The 19,985-nt window shown below is 34.6% G+C and overlaps 1 protein-coding gene across 3 annotated transcripts in view; it reads left to right on the plus strand.

Annotated features, from left to right (window-relative positions):
- Positions 1 to 19,985, plus strand: part of Phf14 (PHD finger protein 14) — a 139,347-nt gene that overhangs the window by 62,312 nt on the left and 57,050 nt on the right. For all 3 annotated transcript variants that reach the window (XM_059257383.1, XM_059257382.1, XM_059257384.1), the window contains 2 exons: positions 8,925 to 8,975; positions 9,089 to 9,210. In XM_059257383.1, the coding sequence (XP_059113366.1) occupies positions 8,925 to 8,975; positions 9,089 to 9,210 (173 nt within the window). The remainder of the gene's footprint in view (positions 1 to 8,924; positions 8,976 to 9,088; positions 9,211 to 19,985) is intronic.

Here is a 19,985-nt window from a genome sequence, read left to right on the forward strand (position 1 = left end):
GTTGTGAAGGTTATTTAGCCCCTTTTGTCTTTCTGGATATGCAGGTGGATCTTTATCACATTTCCCATGTAATCATCAGTGAAGTCGCTTGTTCCTTATTCCTTTAAAATAATTAATTGAAGCCAGGCATGGTGGTACACACCTTTAATCCCAACACTCTGGAGGCAGAGGCAGGTGGAGTTCTGTGAGTTCGAGGCCAGCCTGGTTTACAGAGCGAGTCTTAGGCCAGCTGGGGCTGTTACACAGAGAAACTCTGTCGCAAAAAAACCCAAAACATAAATAAACAAACAAACAAATAAGTAAAATTAATTGAAAAGATAAATAAAGAATCTAAATAACTGGAATCTTGTGATGGATAATATGTTTATTTTAGGCCTGTGATTTTTGTCTTCTACCCAACGGGATTCCCCTCATTAGACACTTTGGCAAAGGAAGTCTGATTTATTTCTCAAAGCTGAGAGACACTTAGTATGAATGAAAATTAGTCCATCTTAGTATGAAAACTCTGGATTACCAGAGTTGACTTGACTGATGTGACTGGCCAGGTGGGCATCCCCTTCTTCCCTCATTGCTCTTCTGCCGGAACCTTCAAGTACGCTCTAATTATATTTTTATTTTCGATTGAAAATAGTCTTTTCTCATACAATATATCCTAATTACAGTTTCCCCTTCCCTCTACTCCTACCAGTTCGTCTCCACCTCTGCTCCCCTCTGGATCCACTCCTTTTCTGTCTCATTAGAAAAGGTTTCAAGAGACAACAACCAAACATGACAAAATAAAATATAATAAAATGAAGCCAAAACTTTCATATCAGATTAAGACAGAACAATGAACAGGGGGAAAAGGGTCCCAGGAGCAGGCACAAGAGTCAGTGGCCCGCTCGTTCTCATAGTCAGGAGTCCCATAAAAATACTGAGCTAATAGCTATACTGGAGGTGCAGAGGACTTGATGTAGACCCATGTAGGCCCTGTGCTTGCTGTTTCAGTCTCTGTGAGCTCATATGTACTTGGTTTAATTGATTGAGAGTGCCTTGTTCTCCATCCCCTCTGACTCTTAAGATTCCTTGAGCTCTAAGGGAAGGGATTTTATGGAAATCTCCAATTAAACTCTTTCCGCACAATGTCTGGCTTTAGGCCACTGCCTCTGTTCCCATCTGCTTCCAGAGGGTGCCTCTCTGATGATGCCTGGATAAGGCACTGACCTGTGAGTATAGCAGAATATTGTTAAGAATCATTTTTATTGATTTTTTTTTTTTTAAGACCAGTCATACTTGGTTTTATCCTAGGTCTCTGGGCTATCTTGTCTCTGGTTCTTTGTTACCTAAGCAGTACTGGGTGTGGGTTCCTTCTTGTAGAATGGGCCTTAGGTCAAATCAGACATTGGTTGGCTATTGTGCCACCATTGACAGTGTATTTTGCAGGCAGGACAGATTGTTGGTCAAAGGTTTTGTGACTGACTTGGTGTTCATTTTTCTCCTTTGGTAGCCTACAGAGTACCTTCCTGCACCAAAGACATAAGAACATATGGGTGAAAGCTCCATGTAGGCACCAGCTCAAATTCTCCATGTCCAATTAATTGTTTGGGTGTTATCCTTGGTAATGGGGCTCCACTCTGAGTTTTCAGAGAGCAACCCTTTATCTTGACAACAGCCTAGATTGTTTGGAGATTTTCATGAGACCCACTTGGCCAACAACTCAATTGAGTATAAGCCCGTCCTGTCACTGGAAGCCTCACCTGGCTACAAGAGAAAGCCAGTTGAGATTGCATTATCTTCCATTAGGAAAACCTTCATAGTTTCCAGGAAGTTTCTACTGCAGTAGGTTTTCACATCCCTCAAGTGTTATCCCTGTCGCAGTTTCAGCTCTCTCTCCTAACACTTTCTCCTTCTATCCCATCTCCCCCCTCACCTTATTTCAACACCTCTTCCACTTTCTGCTTTCCCCAGCTGCCACCAGTCCACCTTTAAAATATATTTCCCCCTCCCAGAGAGATCCATACATTCCCCCTTGACCCCTCCTCTTTACCTAACCTCTCTGGGTCTATGGATTGTGGCTTGATTATCATTTACTTAATGGCTAATATCCACTTATAAGTGAATACATACCATATTTGTATTTCTGGATCTGGGTTATCTCACTTGGCATAATTTTTTTCTACCTCTATCCATTTGCCTGCAAATTTCATGATGTCATTTTTTTAAATAGCTGAGTAATCCATTGTATAAATGTACCATATTTTCTTTATCCATTCTTTATGGGGGACATATAGGTTGTTTCCAGTTTCTGGCTTCTGTAAATAAGGCTGCAATGAACATGCCTGAGCAAAGTAAGTGTTCGTGTGGTAGGATGGAGCATCCTTTGGGGATATGCCAAAGAGTGGTATAGTGAGGTCTTGAGGGAGATTGATTCCAAATTTTTTAACGAACTGCGCTATTGATTTTCATAGTGATTGTACAAGTTTGCAATTCCACCAACAATGGAGGAGAGTTCCTCTTGATCCACATCCTTGCCAGTATGAGCTGTCACTTGTGTTATTGATCTTAGCCATTCTGACAGATGTAAGATGGAATCTCAGAGTGGTTTTGATTTGCATTTCCCTATTGGCTAAAGATGTTGAGAATTTCTTTAAGTATTTTTCAGCCACTTGAGTTTTCTCCATTGAGAATTCTGTTTAGAACTGTCCCCCATTTTTTAATTAGATTATTTGGTTTTTTGATATCTAGTTTCTTGAGTTCCTCATACATTTGGATATTAGTCCTCTATCAGATATCGAGTTGGTAAAAAAATCTTTTCCTATTCTGTAGGCTGCTGTTTAGTCCTGTTGATTGTGTCCTTTGCCTTACAGAAGCTTTTCAATTTCATGAGGTCCCATTTATTAATTAGTGCCTGTGCTATCAGTGTTCTCTTCAGGAAGTCGTCTCATATGCCAATGTGTTTAAGGCTATTCCCCACTTTCTCTTCTGTTACATTCAGTGGTTTTATGTTCATCTGGTTTTATGTTGAAGTCTTTGATCTACTTGGACTTGAATTTTGTAGAGTGTGATAAGGATGGTTCTATTTGCATTCTTCTACCTGCAGACGTCCAATCAGACCAACATCGTTTGTTGAAGATGCTATCTTTTTTCAAGTGTATATTGCTGACTTCTTTATAAAAAACCAGCTATCAATATGTGTTTAGATTTATGTCTGGATCTTAAATTTGATTCCATTGATTAATATGTCTGTTTTTATGCAGTATCATGTGGCTTTATTACTATAGCTCTGTAGTACAACTTGAAATCAGGGATGGTGATACCTCCAGAAGTTATTTTATTGTTCTGGATTGTTATAGCTGTCCTGGGGTTTTTGTTTTTCCATGTGAAGTTGAGAATTGTTCTTTCTACGTCTGTTAAAAAAAATGTTTGGGGATTGCATTGAATCTATAGATTGCTTTTCATAGGATGGCCATTTTTACTATGTTAATCCTACTGACCCATGAGCATGAAAAATTTTTCCATGTTCTGATATCTTGTTGAATTCCTTTTTCAAAGACTTGGTTTCAGTTGCTTTGTTAGAGTTATTCCAAGATATTTTATATTATTTGTGGCTATTGTAAAAGGTGTTGCCACCTGATTTCTTTTTCAGCCTGTTTGTCATTTGTATATAGGAGGGCTACTGACTTTTGAGTTAATCTTGTATCCAGTCATTTCACTGAAGGTGTTCATTAGCTGTAGGAGTTCCCTGGTAGAATTTTTGGGGTTGCTTGTAATATTCTATCATATTATCTGTGAATAGCGATACTTTGACTTCTTCCTTTCCTTGATCTCCTATAGTTGTCTTACTGCTCTAGCTTAGACTTCAAGTACTATATTGAATAGATATGGGGAGAGTGGACAACCTTGTCTTGTTCCTGATTTTAGTGGAATCAATTTGAGTTCCTCTCCATTTAGTTTGATGTTCACCATAGGCCTGCTGTAAACTGCCTTTATTATGTTGATGTTTGTCCTTTGTTTCCCTAATCTCTTCAGGACTTTTATTGTGCAGAAGTGTTGAATTTTGTCAAAGACTTTTTCTGCATCTAATGAAATGATCACACACACACACCCCACCACTAACAACAACTAGTACTACAACAAAATGTCAGGAGTCAACAATCATTGGTCATTGATATCTCTCAATATTAATGGTCTTAATTCTCCAATAAAAAGACACAGACTAACAGAATGGGTATGAAAACAGGATCCTTCCTTCTGCTGCATTTAGGAAACACACCTCAACATCAAGGATAGACATTGCCTCAGGGTAAAGGGTTAGAAAAAGATATACCAAGCAAATAGACCTGAATAACAAGCTGGTATGCTCATTTTAATACCTAACAAAATAGATTTTATTTTTTTTTTTTATTTATTTATTTTTTTTTTTGGTTTTTCAAGACAGGGTTTCTCTGTGTAGCTTTGCGCCTTTTCCTGGAACTCACTTGGTAGCCCAGGCTGGCCTCGAACTCACAGAGATCCACCTGCCTCTGCCTCCCGAGTGCTGGGATTAAAGGCGTGTGCCACCACCGCCCGGCTCCAAAATAGATTTTAAACCAAAACTAATCAAAGATATGGTGAAGGACACTACATACTCATCAAAGTAAAAATTACCAAGATGACATTTCAGTTCGTAACATCTATGCCCCGAACACAAGGGTACACAAGTTTGTAAGACACTCCTGCAGCTTAATATTGACACTCACACACTGATCAGTGGGAAACTTCAGTACCCCATTCTCATCAATAGACAGGTCCTCCAGACAAAACTTAACAGAGTAGTACTATAGGTAACAGATGTTATTAACCAAACGGACCTAACATATTTACAGAACATTTTACCCAAACACAAAAGAATATACTTTCTTCTCTATTTATATTCTTCTTTTTAAGTTTATTTATTTTATGTGTAGTGGTGTTTTGCCTGCATATGTCTGTGCATCACATGCATGAGTTACAGACATTTTTGACCTGCTGTGGAAGTTAACCTGGGTCCTCCAGAAGAGTAGTCAGTGATCTTAACCATTGAGCCATTTCTTAAGCTATTTATATTCTTAAGCAGATGACTTACAGTATACACTTGTAAATGATTGCTAAAAACCTTTGTTATTGCTAGTATTCCCTATTTTCATGAGATTTATGAGAGAAACCCAATGTGGTATTACAAAGTTGAGAAAATGACTAAATGATGAAGCTCTAGAAGGGACACTATGGGGAATAATTGAAATAATATTCTCATAGCACTCCTTTGTTGTCTTTATTACCATTACAATTAAGTTTTTCTTAATGTTTAATGAATGAATAAGACTTATGATATAACAAAGCTTTTTCCTTTGTTTATTTACTTAAATGACTTCTGTTAATGGATATTAGGGTAAAAACAGGGTTTTTTTAATGTTCAGATAATAAAGCAACTAAGAACTAAATTCTCTTATAATAGAACATGCTATCTTTTTACTTACTAAAGCACTGAAAAATGGCCAGTGATGTTGCTTGAAGAGTGTGCACTAGATAGAGAGCTAATTAAATGAGTTGACAAGGGCTGGGAATATAGCTTATTAGTCAAGCACTTGCCTAGAATGTTCAGAGCTCCACACTAGTCATCAATAAAAAAAATGCACCACAGTCTTGCCTACATCTAGTGAGACTATTTTTTCTTTTCCTTTTTCTTTGTTTCTTTTTTTTTTTTTTTTTGAGACAGGGTTTCTCTGTGTAGCTCTGCGCCTTTCCTGGAACTCACTCTGTAGACCAAACTGGCCTCGAACTCACAGAGATCCACCTGGCTCTACCTCCCGGGTGCTGGGATTAAAGGCATGCACCACCACCGCCCGGTGAGACTATTTTTTCAATGGAAGTTTTTTCTTCCCAAATGACTGTTTTGTGTTCAGTTGATGTAAAACCAGTCAGTACAATAACTCAGCCAAGTTTAGTTGCTCAGCTAACGTTTTCTTATACCAATTTTTAAATGGATACATAGTTTGTATCATAGTAAAGATATTAAATCATGACTTACATTTAAGAACAGTCTTGTTAGTTAAACTTTAGTTAAAACTTTAGAAGATATACATATATTGTGAATTTATTTTCATATTTCATCTTCATTTTTCTCATAAATAATTATTGTTGTAATTTGTAGTTTGTTCCTGTGGACTCATGGACTCAAATGCTGGGTCCTGCTCCCATTCTCCTTTGTATGGCTTATAGTTTACAGGTGACACTCTGGAGTTACTGTAAAGGCAGCCTGATGGTGCTTCCTTCTGAGGGCTGTATTACATAGACATTTTCTCTGCTTTGTTTTTGTATGGAAAGTATCTTCTTCCTTTTAGGAAAAGAAATTACTTTAGAAGCAAATAAATGAGAGTGTTCATGTCCCTTTTGAAGTTACTTTAAAAATGAAATTTGTACTTTTGGGCATGTTTTCTAATAACTTTAATGTAGCTTGAAAGCTTTCTCACTCTGTTTTTCATTTCTTTATACTGTGCATCTGGTGACTTTTCATCTTTTACACACGTGCCTGAGGGCTTTCTGAGACCTGTCCTTTCCTAGTCTTACGTTCTCACATGCATCAGCTTTATTTTCTTTGAAGTCCTGTGATTTTTATTTTCCATGACTCATAAATTTTTGCATTTTAAATGTATTTTTTTAACACAGTAAATACAGTAGTCACACTGCTTTTTTACAGTCTTGACTGAACCCTACAGTTTTCCAGAGAACACTGCTTCTTTTAGGTCATTATTTTGGCAAGGGGAATTAACAAGTTTAATGCGTTTCCTTTTCTTCACATGTGAGTTATTAAGCCAAGGGGCAATTTATAGTTTTCATTTGTTTTATTAATTAAAAAAATTAAGCTCGCATACAAATTAATGAATTTTATTATGGCATTTTTATATGTATGATTGTTATAATTGCCCCCACCAGGTCTTCAATTGAGAGAGAATGACATATCCTAGAGTCTACCTTTGTTACACTAATATTTTAGCTAATTTTACTCAAGTACAAATTAGCCACTTAATAATGTTAAGACTGCATTGTTGAGAAATTGAATAATGTTTTTAGATGAATATTTTTGGATGTTAGTTTAGAAAAACTGCCTATTAAAATGACTAAAAATGAAAATTAAATTCATGGTATTTGGGACCATTCAGATATTTTTGATGTCTGTTTTATCATATTTTTCCAAGTAAATGTACTGTGGATGACCAAGAGCTGGGTGATCTAAGTGGCTGAGGAAATCATTCAAAGCTAGGTGAATTATAGTTACTTGGCTACCCCTCCCCCCACAATAAGGGTTACAAAAGCCTTTTAGCATTATGTGCAGAAGTTTGTGGAATTTTAATGAGTAATATGAGTATTTTCCCTTTAGTATACCATTCTGAAACCTTACTGAAATGGCCTGTATATGGTAATTAAATGAGTACCAGGAAAGGGAAAAATAAACTTTTTGCCAAATCTTGTATTTGAATTACATAGTGTAGTGCAATCATTTATTATTTTCTAATGAACCATTTATAGTTTTTTTTTTTATTTCTGAACCTTTGGATGGAATAAACATTGTATTGCATTTAGTTGGGTATAGAAAGGTGAATATAACATGGCCCTTACAAGTTTAGAGATGAATAGTAACTGTTGTAGAAAGCAAAAGGAAAACATGCAAAGAGGTAATCGTAAACTGTAAAGACTTGAGACTTCACTGTCAACAGTTAGAGCTCTTTTGTGTGAATGTCCTTAAAGTTAACATATGTAACTTCATATTGCTGTTAAAAGGAAGTCTAATTCAATATGCTGGGATGAAAGAGCCTACAAATTCTACATTTTAAACAAGTGCCCATAGACATTAGTGTGCATGGTCAGTGGATGATCGTTTGAAGAGCAACATACTGCCTTAGTTTAGAAGTAAGAACTTTTTTAGTATTAATAGGGCCTGCATTTGAAGCTCTTTCCTAGATACAATATTCTCTTTTCTTCTTAAATTATTCTATAACGTATTAAAAAATACCAACAGGCAATACAGACATAAATGGCTACATCGCTTGTCTTGAATGACTTAAATTGGCTTTCAGTTACTAGCGGGAAATTACGCAGTATGAGATGCACTGGATATTCTGAAGAACTGAAGCTTTAAGACATCATTGATGCATATTAGAAAATAGTTCTGTTGAGAATTACTTGGTACTTATCTAACCTTGAAATAAATGTTTTTTAACCTCAGCTTTAGAGTACAATCTAAGTGGCACCTTTGTCTCGTCTCCTCCAGAGCAGTGGTCTGCAGATGGGAATTTTAAGTCTTCATAGTCAGTGCTCTGTAAGATGGAGAGTTAAACCATATTGGCTGCAGATACTCTTGTATTACTTTTAAACATGTAGATGCCTTCTTTCAAATGATAAATGTTGTCCAAAATACAAGATATACATTTTTTTTACTAAATTATTTTAGTCTTATTTTAACTAAGATTTGGGAATTATGAGGTCTTTTCTTTCCACCTTTTTTATGGCTACTTAAGGATTTTTTTTTTAATTGCACTAACATGTGTGCATAGGTACATGTGTGGGAAAACAATAGATAGGATATTATTCCATTTTCAGTGTTTTAGTTGTAGAAGTGATTTGTGATAAGATATGAAAAATTAAATGCTCTGAGTAAGTTGTAGATATAAGTATGAAATGTTGAAGAAAACTCTTTAGAATAGTTTTAGAAAATTAATTTCTTTTCCTATCAAATACATGTGTATTTTTTTAAGTTAGTATAATTAATGACATAATTTTACCAACATGCAGTGGAGCAATCTAATAGTAATTAGAATCACCAGTTTTCCAACTATAACTTAAGCCATAAAAGTTGACAGAGAAAATTTATGTTTATCATGATTTCAACCTTAAGTGTTTTTATGGCTTTTTTTTTTTTTTTTTTCCAGAGAACCAGAGGACGAAAGCGAAGCTTTGTTCCCGAGGAGGAAAAACATGAGGTTCGAATAAGTTAAATTCTCTTTACCTCAGCTGGAAACTTTCTTGCTTGAGTGATTTCCATTTTCCTCCTGGTTAGAGTTTGTTTTGTTTACTTCTTTTTTCCACTTGGCAGGAAAGAGTTCCTAGAGAAAGAAGGCAGAGGCAGTCTGTGTTGCAAAAGAAGCCCAAGGCTGAAGACTTAAGGACTGAATGTGCAACTTGCAAAGGCACTGGAGATAATGAGAATCTCGTCAGGTAAATTGAACTCTGAGACCTTGTCTTTAGCGGGTGAAAGTAAAATGCCCATCGTTTTATTTTTTAATAACAGATACAGTAAAAAAACAATTACCAAATAAGTCCTTTATAAAATATTAGTTAGTGAGAATGGTCCTTCAGAAAAAGATTTTCATCCACTTATTAACCTGCTACACATGCTTATACTCTAGACTTAGATATAAATAAGAGTGATAATATGACTTTTGAGCAAGAGAATTCCTCTCTTCTTGAGAATAAGTTGGTAATGCTTTGTATAAAGAAGCTGCAAAAGTGTTTGTCCTGAGTACCCTGTACTAAGATGATGATTTTATCTCATCAGACCACAGAGTTTCTAAAGTCTCTTAGTGTATCATAAAAGTTGAAGTTTTTTCTCATTGGTTATTATGGAGTTTGATTGGCAACAACTTCATTAGCAGTTCCTTATTGTTTTCCAAAATGAATGTGTTAATGCTTCTCTGTTATGAAATAAAGAAAGGTGAAAAGATGGCCTAGGTAGACTTTATTTTTTGTTTGGTTCCCTTCTTCGTTTGTTTTGTTTCGTACTTTTAAAAATTTGAAGTAGAACATGATGCCTTCCAGGAACCCCAGCTGATGCTACCCAGTGGCCGCTCCTCAGGGTTCAGAGACTTCCCATTTTAGCCATTTGCATCCTTGGCTAAAAGAAGAAACTATGAAAGTGCTGAGTGTGGTGGTGGGGGTGGTGGACAGCAAAAGATGCTAATTCAAAGAGTTAGTAGTCCTTCAGAGGACAGTGACACAAAGTTCACACAGTGTAGATGAGAACATTTTCTGAGTTCCTGCAGAAAGTGTGTTAACAATTCTATATTCAGTTAACTGGGGACAAAGAAAGGCAGCATCTCAAAAAGAATAAACAAATTTGATAAAACATATTGTATGGTTTAAAATATTTACTTTTAAAATGCTGTCATGTATTTCAGTCACTAAGAATATAACTTGTTTGTGTTAATTCAAAAATATAAGTCATCAAATATCAAATAGAAAGTTATTAGGGTTTTTTTTTTTTTTGCTTTCTACTGAACATCATTAGAAAGTAAAAATTGCATTGAAGTAAAAAGTTAGAAAACTCTTATTAGCTAATATTTCTTAGAAGCAATTCATTTCCCTTCTTCTAGGAACTTCTAAAGATTAGGTCCATTTACAACTAAGTTCTTCCAAGTTTAAGAAATATACAGGAATACTTGTCTTCCCTTTATAATTTTTGAAGATTATCAAAAGTGGTATCTTAAGCATAAATACAACATAGTGTGTACATGAAACTGTGAACATTTTCTAATGGCAGCCTCATATAATTAACAAAATTCAATCAAAGATAATTCTCTAGGTACTGGAGGTAACGTTGAAGAGCTTGATTAGTTTGAAATTATAAAAGATTTAGTGCTCGTGACTGTCCTGTAACTATTTGAACCTATATACAAGACTATCTTTTTTTTTTTAAGAGATACTACATTGATTCTCATTCATTTACTATAGGATCACTAGATTTTTACTGGGATGTATTATTTTTTGGACATTTAAATTAGAAATGAATACAATTTTTATTTCAAAAAGTACTTTATTCTAGGTCATTTCCAAACCACCATGTTTTTATTGTCATTTAAAAAATAAATTTCATCTTCTGCACTTGATAAGATTTTTTGATCTGTATTAGCCTTTCTTTCTTTCTTTCTTTCTTTTTTTTTGGTTTTGGTTTTTTAAGATAGGGTTTCTCTGTGTAGCTTTGCACCTTTTCTGGAACTCACTCTGTAGCCCAGGCTGGCCTTGAACTCACAGAGATCCGCCTGGCTCTGCCTCCCGAGTGCTGGGATTAAAGGCATGCGCCACCACCGCCCAGCCTGTATTATTTTTTCTTATTTATTGACTCTCTCTTACTAAATTTTTATTCCTAATCACATTATTGCAATATGCAGTATCTGGAATTTTGTCAGTCTTTTGGAAGGTAAAAATATTTTTGTTACTGATGATAAAGGATAGTTTTTTGGTTTACTTTATTAAGAGATAGCAGCATAAATTACCTGTAAAACTTTAAAGAAATTAATAAAGAAGCAATTAAGATGTTTTCATTAATATTTTTGAGGTTAAGGTGGGTATAATGTAATATCACAAGTGTTTTTAGTTGTAATGCTATCTTTCTTGTAAAAGTATTTTCAGTTTAGGCACTGGTGTTCTTGGATTGAAATTTTTATGTAGAATTAATTTTATACTTAATATTTGTCAGTTTGCCTGGCATCTTGTTATTTTGTAATTGGCACCATTATTGTTTGAAAAATCCTTCCTCCAAAAATCATAATTTTATGATCACAGTATACCTTTATCATGCTTACATACTATTTTAACATATTTAATTTATTATTTGCATACATATTTATTTACTTATTTGTAATTGTGGGACTTGAACCCATGGTATCATGAATGGTCTTTTAAATATGTCTTTATTGCTGTAAAGATATATTTCAAAGGCAGGGGAGCTAACTAAGTCAGTAGAGTACCTACCGTACTAACACAAAAAAATCTAAGTTGGATTCCCAGTATTCAAAAAAAGCTGAGTGTGTGGGTGTGTAGGTTTTTGCATTTAATCTTTTGATAAGGAGGAAGAGACAGGAAGCTCTTGGGGCTCACTGGCCTGCTGTTTGTTATAGCTTTATCAGGGAACTTCAGCTCTTAGTACAAAACATTGTCTCAAGTAAATAAACAAACAAGTAAATATAAACCAAAGAAGATAGCAGATAGCTCCTGAAGAACAACTCTCAAGATTGGCTTCTGGCTTTCATATCTGTACCTGCATACACACGTGCATTCATACACATACAAACACACACGTGCACCACTCCAGCATATACATATGAAATATATTGCAGTGCTTCATTAGACATATGTTATATTCATTGTATTTTCCTATAGAACTAAGTGTCTTGGGATCATAATATTTTTTTACTGAGTGTAGTTTGTTATTTTCTCAAGTTCCTATGAACTAATATCCATAACTCTGTAGAGTCTGTTGCTTTGAATTTGAAACAATACCTCTTTGTAATTCAGGCTATGCACTAAATTCCTTCACATTTATTTCCTGTCCCCAGTTAAATGTAAATGTTTGAATGTTGAGTTTATATGTATAATTTTTCATATTTTATATTTACAGTTTATCAGTCATTATAATTAGTGGGCAAGATACTTAGCATTTCTGTGGTTTAGTTTTCCCTCTATTATAGCTGAGCAGAATCTTACTTTGCTCTAGGTATCTTGTAAATAAGTGCTAACTGGTTGTAAAAGCCTTTCTGTGTAACTACTAAGACAGTAATCTTGTATAGCATTGCAAAGGATGCTTATGTAAGTGAATGTTGTGATTGGTAAATGTGTTTTCAGTAGTAAGTACTTCTAAAAATATGCACATATATCAGAAAATATACATACCCTATTTTCGTCTTAAAATATTTCTAGACTATAGGGGACAAAATGAAGTTTATAATTTGTCATTATATATTTTCTAAAATGATTCGATTAAGGTATTTCCACCAGATGAGAGAAATATGAGAATTATCAAGGTCATAAAAATATTTAATTTATCCTTAAAATAATCTCATGGAATTGTTTAAACAGTACTTTCATTTTGCCAACTGCTTTTTAAACTTAAAGATTACCTGAGAAATTTCTCATTAAAACCATATTCGTTTATGTTCTGAAAAATGTGCAGTTTAAATGCTAATGGCCTACCTGAGGCTTGTTAAAATTATGATATCTCTCTGGGCATGTATCTGCTTTGATAATAATGTTCTATATTTACCTTGCCCACTTCCCAATAACTAATTTACTTTTGTTTCTATCTATTATGCTCAGAAATACTTGATAATTGAATCATAGAACTTAATAAATTTCATATAAGTATTAGCTCTTTTTAATTAAAAATCTATTATTATAATTGAATGTAAAAGCAAACTGGGTCACAATATAAAAATACATATTTAGTAAATACGTTTCAAAGGCTTATTAATGGAAAATTGCTTTTCGGTAGCTAAAGTATAGTGTATACTTATGAGATAAGGAAAGTATCTTGATATATCCATCCAAGAGTATATATGTAGTAATCCTTTCTATTTTAAAATATTTGAGTTGTCAAAAGATAAATTTTAGAGCCAAGCAGTTCTGTCTTCTCCGTAAGCTTTTTACTCTGCTATTCAATTGAGAACAAGACTGAACTGTAAGCCTCATAGTTTACATTAATTATGTCAACACAAAGTGACACCTTTTACTACTGCATGAGAGACAAACCACAGAAGTTTCTGTAAAATTCTCATCTGTGAGTTCTCTTAAGCTGATAATTTTTATTTGATTTTCATATACCTGTTAAAAGCATGAGGATAGAAAATAATCTGACACTATTTCAGTTTTACAGCTAATTCTATACTAGTAAATGCATGCTGAAATCTCATTTGAGTATGTGGCAATTTATATAGATACTGGATCATTTTGGCTCCAAGGTTAGGATGTTAGTTTGATGCCTGAATAGTGCTATCAGCACTTTTATTTCTTTCATGTTTTAAATGTCTTGCTTCTGGATGCTTTTTTCTAAACTAAATTTGATTATATCAAACTATTAGGGACACCAGCAAGAATTCATGTATAATAGATTTTTATTTCAAATATTAATCTCTAATGAGTCTGAGTTTTTGAATTTTTAATTAACTTTTTGTCCTAACCAGTGTGCAGGGTTGTAAATTTCCTGTATCATAATTGAGTTTTTCTCTCTGAGATTTGGTTGGACTGATAGTGAAGCTAAATTTGGTTGTCATTTAGTTAGTATTTTCAAAGATAGTTTTCCCTGTTCCCACCTGGTACATATTAGGCAATTGCCTACTTCTGAATTATACCCTCAGCCCTATACCATGGTCATTCTTTTCATGTCATTTAATATCACTAAACTGGATTACTCAATTTATTTAAATCAAATTGTTTAAAAAATATAATTTACTTTTGTTTCCTTTAAGGAAATATAGAATTACATTTGATAGAATTTTTAAACTTACTTTGTTTTGATTATAGACTTGCTTCCTTACTGACTTATTAAAAACTTCTAATATAGAAATTACTATTTTTCCTGGATGACTATTTATTGTAGTTACTATGCTGGTGACTAAGCATGGCTTTGCTCACTCGAGGCAAAGGCTCTGAGACTCGACTCAGCCCCAGCCTTCCTCATCTGTCTGTTGTTTATTTTGAACAGTCTCACTAAACTGCCTTCTTGCCTGTTTTAACAAATTATGTTAACATTTTGACAACATATTTAATATTCCCAATTCTCATGGTGGGTTGAATATAAAAGGCAAAACACAAGTGTCATAGCAAGATGTTTCTGAAGATGTGTTCCTGTAACTCATAGCCTAAAAACTCTCTTCTGTTTAACTCTTAACAGGGTTCATATAAAGGGGAAGAAAAAGCCAATATTCCAAATCTAGGCTGAATCATAAGGAATTGCTTGCATTTAAACAAAAGTTTGTAATTATGACCTCATTGTGACTTTATTTTCTTGTATTTTTATCTTTTGATTTTGGGGAATGTGCTGTGGGTGTGTTTGAGACAGGGTGGCCTAGGCTGGTCTGGAAATGTAGACCAGATTGGCCTTAAATATGCAGTGATTTTTCTGCCTCTAATTCCTGTGTGGTGGAAATTGACAGGAATGTGCTGTTTGATTTTTATGTTGTCTTTATTTTTAAAATAACTTTAGACCACATTTTGAGCAGATTCCTTTCATGCTGCTTTATAATTGACTGAATAAGCCTCTTAGAATGGAAGGCAGTTTTCTAGCCACTCTGTGTCTCATTATTCTAGGACAGTAAAACAAATCAGTAAAAATCAGTTAGTTCTTTGATGAGTAAGTAGCTGTTTTGCTTAAACACCTCTGTTGGGTTCTGATTTTCATTCCTTAAGTTTTCACCCCCTCAAATATTTATTTTATTTTATTTTTATTTTTGAAACAGGATCTCTTGCGGTATAGCTGTCTGGTTCTTTCTAATTTGGTGAGGCAGTATTGTGTAATGAGTGATTTATAATCAGTCACTCTGTTGGCTTGAGCACTGTGTTTGTTTCTAACTTGGGAACTTCGCCTTCATCTCCTCCTGATTTACTTTTCTGTTAGAGCTAGTAGTAATGCCCCTTGTGTAGACTGTCGGGAACATTAAGTGTGCTGATTTAACACATGGTTAGGAAATGGTTCCACAGATACTAAGAATAAGTATAATAAAACATGTCATTTTTGCATGATCTCACACATTCTATATGTTCATCTTAAGTTATTTAGCTACCCCATAAGGTAGGCAGTGTTATTGCCACTGCATTGGTCTTGGTGAAAAACAAAGGCACAGAGGCAAGTTAGTTCCCGAAAGTTGTATAACTAAGAAGTAATGAATTCAAACTTGCACCATCTGGCTCCAAATTCCCAAATGCTGGATATTTTACATTTCAGTTCCCTGTTGCTTAAAACTTGTCCAAGCATGTAGCAGAAGCTGTTAATCCTAGCATTTGAGAGTCAGAGGTAAGAGGATCAGTGTTGGAGACCAATCTGAGTTACATACTCACATAGTGAAACCCTGTCTCAAAAAAAACCAAACCAAAACAAAACAAAACAAAACAAAAGGACAAAAGAACAAAAGACTTGGTTTTGATAAATATATTTGTTACAGGCTGACTGATAGTACTCATTTCATGGTGATTTTGAATTTTTTTATTTGATGGCTTACTAGACTGTCTTCATTTTTTTTTCAGTTAAATGAATACTAGAACCTTATCCTCTTAAGCATGATTTTTTTAAATTAAGCAGGTTTATTAAAATAATCTAACTACTTATTCTTTTAAACTTTATATGTCACTGTATTATTCTTTACCTGTGCTTTATGTTGAATAAGGATCATAGCAGTAATGATGGGAATAGAGATTTGCCCATGTTTCTCTGAGATACTTGATGTTTGAGAAGCCAGTTACATTTTAGATAACTTTAAGGTACATCAATCACCATTTCCAAAGTCAATGAATATGATTACATTGTACTTAATTGTATTATACACAGTTAAATGTCCCTTGCATACATACTTAGTTCACATATCTAACACATACATTTAATGGCATCTAATTTATTAAAGTTACTGTTTGGGAAAATTTTTGATGCTATGTATACTTTCACCTTTTTAATTGTTAGTAATGATAATATGTTCACCTTTAAAAAATATCCTGTGGTTCTTTTAGGAACAATGCATCATTGCTCTAGGCTAAAGAAACCTGAATATAATGCTAAAGTTTAGAGAGGGAAATAATTAGTCACTACTTTGTGCAAAAAAAGTTTATTCAAGCATTTTTTGTCACTTTTTATTTTGTGAATGAACTTTGTAGATCTGGTGTAGCTCACAAATGTTGGTTTCTTAATTATCTGATCTGTAGGGTTATTATTTTAGTAGAGGTGGATCATTTAAATAAGCACAACAGTGTAAGGCAATAGATTTCAGTCCATTGAAATTCAATAAGCTTAGAAAATGAGACTGTTTTGTATGTACTAATGTTCATAAAATGACAGCTTATCCTTGCCTGAGAAGTTTTATCCCATTAATCTGGTCTTCTCCTGAGTTTGTGTGAAACAGGCTTCCTTCTTTTTTTTTTTTTGGTTTTTCGAGACAGGGTTTCTCTGTGTAGCTTTGCGCCTTTCCTGGGACTCACTTGGTAGTCCAGGCTGGCCTCGAACTCACAGAGATCCGCCTGGCTCTGCCTCCCGAGTGCTGGGATTAAAGGCGTGCGCCACCACTGCCGGCCAGACTTCCTTTTTTAGAAGACATAATTGCAGAGTTACATGACCATGGGTGATCCTGCTCACCTGTTAAAATGCCTTCTTGTGTCTGTGCAGATACTTTAGTTAACAAATGGTGTTTTTACATTTCTGTTTAAGGATATTGACTCAACTATAAGCCTGACTACCCCCTCCCAACACACACACTTTACCTTCTTCAACTCATTCTCTAACTTCGGTATATGCCGTTAGTATAATCCTAGTTTTCTTGTTTGCAATAGTGATATACATGAATTGGTTGTAGACTAGTAAAACTAGAATGATCACTTTCTTGTTTATTGAAGGACCATCTTCCCTCCAACTCCTCTTCTGCTTTTATCAAGTCAAGTGGCAGTATTTTTTATAATAGTGAAAACAGCACGAGACTTACCTGAAAACATATTTAGTAACTAGGAGAAAATGTGGGGAGAATGCAAAGGTTACAATGTGCAGATTACAGGATGGAGTTATATTAGTTCCTTGTCTCATTGCCTGACAAAGGCAGTTTAAGGAAGGAAAATGTGTCTGTTCGTTTGTTGTCTTTCATTCCAGGTTGTAGTTCTTCCTGGCCAGGGGGGTGTGCTGGCAGAAGCTTGAGGCAGCTGGTACACAGCATCTTTAGTCAAGAAGAAGAGGGAGATGAGTACTTGTGCTCGACTTAGTTTCTTTTTATGTAGTCCAGGATCCCAGCCCAGGGTGGGCAGGTCAAGCCATATCCCTTAACCTACTATTTCCACACAGTTGTGCCCAGGGATACATCTCCCAGGCATTGCTAGATCTCAGGCTTACATTGAGATTAGTCATCACAGGGTTGTAGCTTATTGGCAGAGCCTTGTATATACAAGACCCAGGTTTAATCCTCAGCACTCCAGTTAGTGAGCCAGTTAATTTGAAGTTGACCTGTGATGAGGCTCTGCAGGTAGACTATGTAATTTTGAAGAATGCAGATAGTATTTCTGGAAACCTGTCTCATTTTGAAGGGAGCATTGTATTACACTATTGTCATATTTGTATGTTTTGGGGCTTACTGTTGTGTTTGAGAGTACCTTGTCAAAAAGTTAACCCTTGGATATCTGTCCTTAGGAGCAGTCTACCTGGTTTTTGAAACATGGTCTATCGCTGGCCTGGAGTTTGCCAAGTAGGTATGGCTGGCTGGCCAGTGAGCACTAAGGTTCACTTATCTGTCTTCTGCAGCACTCCAGTTATAAATACCATCACAACTGGCTTTTTGTTATTGCTGAGTTTTCTTTCTTTTAAATTTAAAAAAAAATGGGTTCTGAGGTCAAATTCAGGTCTTCACTTTTAAACAGCAAATACTTTACAGAATGAGTTAACTGCCCTGCCCCCAAAATTGATTTGAAAATACCCTTTAAGTCTCAGCATTACATATTTTTTTAATATTGGGCATAAAGAAGAGAAATTTAGAAATGTAAAATTTTACTCAGCTGTAAGAAATTTTGAATAATTTATAGTAGAAAATTTTGGTAATTACTGTTTTTAATATTATTTACCTATAATATTTTTTCTCATTTTGATCTTAATGTATTTTACAGACTATATCCTGTCAAAAGTCTGAGTTAATTATAAGGCATTCACTTTTCATTTATTGTTTATAAAAAGGTTTATGGTAGAATTTTGCTTTAACTTGACAAGCTTGTCTTTTTTTTTTTTAAAAAGTAGATTTTTAAAAATATAATGAAATGTTTATAGATAAACATGACTTACATTATCTAGGTAGGTGTAGCATGTTGTGTATTGCCTGTATTGCTACTAGCCAGTTTACTGGGTGATAGGAGATTGCTTTTCATATTAGTTCTTAACTATGAAACAGTTTCCAGAAACAATTACATTTTTCCTAAACTGAAACAAATTACCGTTATAAATTACAGAATTACCTTTTCATATTATCATGCACTTAATATAATTTAAAGATAAATATAGGTGTCCCTATATAGAGCAGAAACCTTTGTGAGAAGAGTTCCCTTGTATTTTGTCCTCATTTCTAGAGTGACCTCATGTTTTAGTAAGAAAATACATAATCCAGAACTGGGCTGGTGCTGTAAGATGGCTCAGTAGCTGGCTTTTACCACTGCTTGTAAATAGCAGCTAGTCTCCATCACAGCATCACTTTCAGCCAGAGAACCACTGCCCTGTGGTTTCCTGAAAATGCCATCATCCTTCAAATGCCACATTAAATTGAGAGAGAAAACTATCAGTGCCTGCACAGTTACGTAAAAGGATGAGCATGAGCTGAGTGAGATGTTCTGGAAGAGCAGTAACCTTTCCCTGAATGTGTGCGTTTCCCATTACATTTTTGACACAAAATGTTGCAAAATGATTTAATGGTGGCATTTTGTTTTGCTGACTTTCCCTTTTTTCATTAAAAAAGAAACCAAAGTTAGGTTAGGAATGTAGAGGAAGAGTGACCAAGCACTGAATTCTGTAAGAATCTGTTTTCAAAGTAAATTAATAAAAATATTTAGAAATGTGCATTTTCTCCTGTTGTATGTTAGCTTTAACATGCAGAATCATTCTCTCAATTATATTGTCCAGGTTACATTTTCTTATGAGTGTCTTCCATTTTTCAAGTAAACTGTGATCATAAATGGCATTTCAACAAATCAGAAAAGCTTTATAGCTTTATTTAAATTATTCCACAGACTCAAACAGTTTCATGTGCCTTTGTTTCTCATTCTGGCCACATGACAATTAAGTCTGATTTTTCTAGATACCAGCCTAGCAGTAAGAATCAAAGGCATTTTAAATGTGAACCTGTGGTTACTGAAGAAATGGTACTTGTAAGATTCTTTCCAGATGCATATCCAGAAATTAACATAGACTTATTTTATTGATTGTATTCAGTGTGCATGGCACTGTGTTACACAAGGACATTTCCATACAAATTTATATCTCCCGTGCTCCCTGCCTTCCC

This window comes from Peromyscus eremicus, chromosome 3 (genome assembly GCF_949786415.1).
Source record: "Peromyscus eremicus chromosome 3, PerEre_H2_v1, whole genome shotgun sequence".
Classification (NCBI taxonomy): Eukaryota; Metazoa; Chordata; class Mammalia; order Rodentia; family Cricetidae; genus Peromyscus; species Peromyscus eremicus.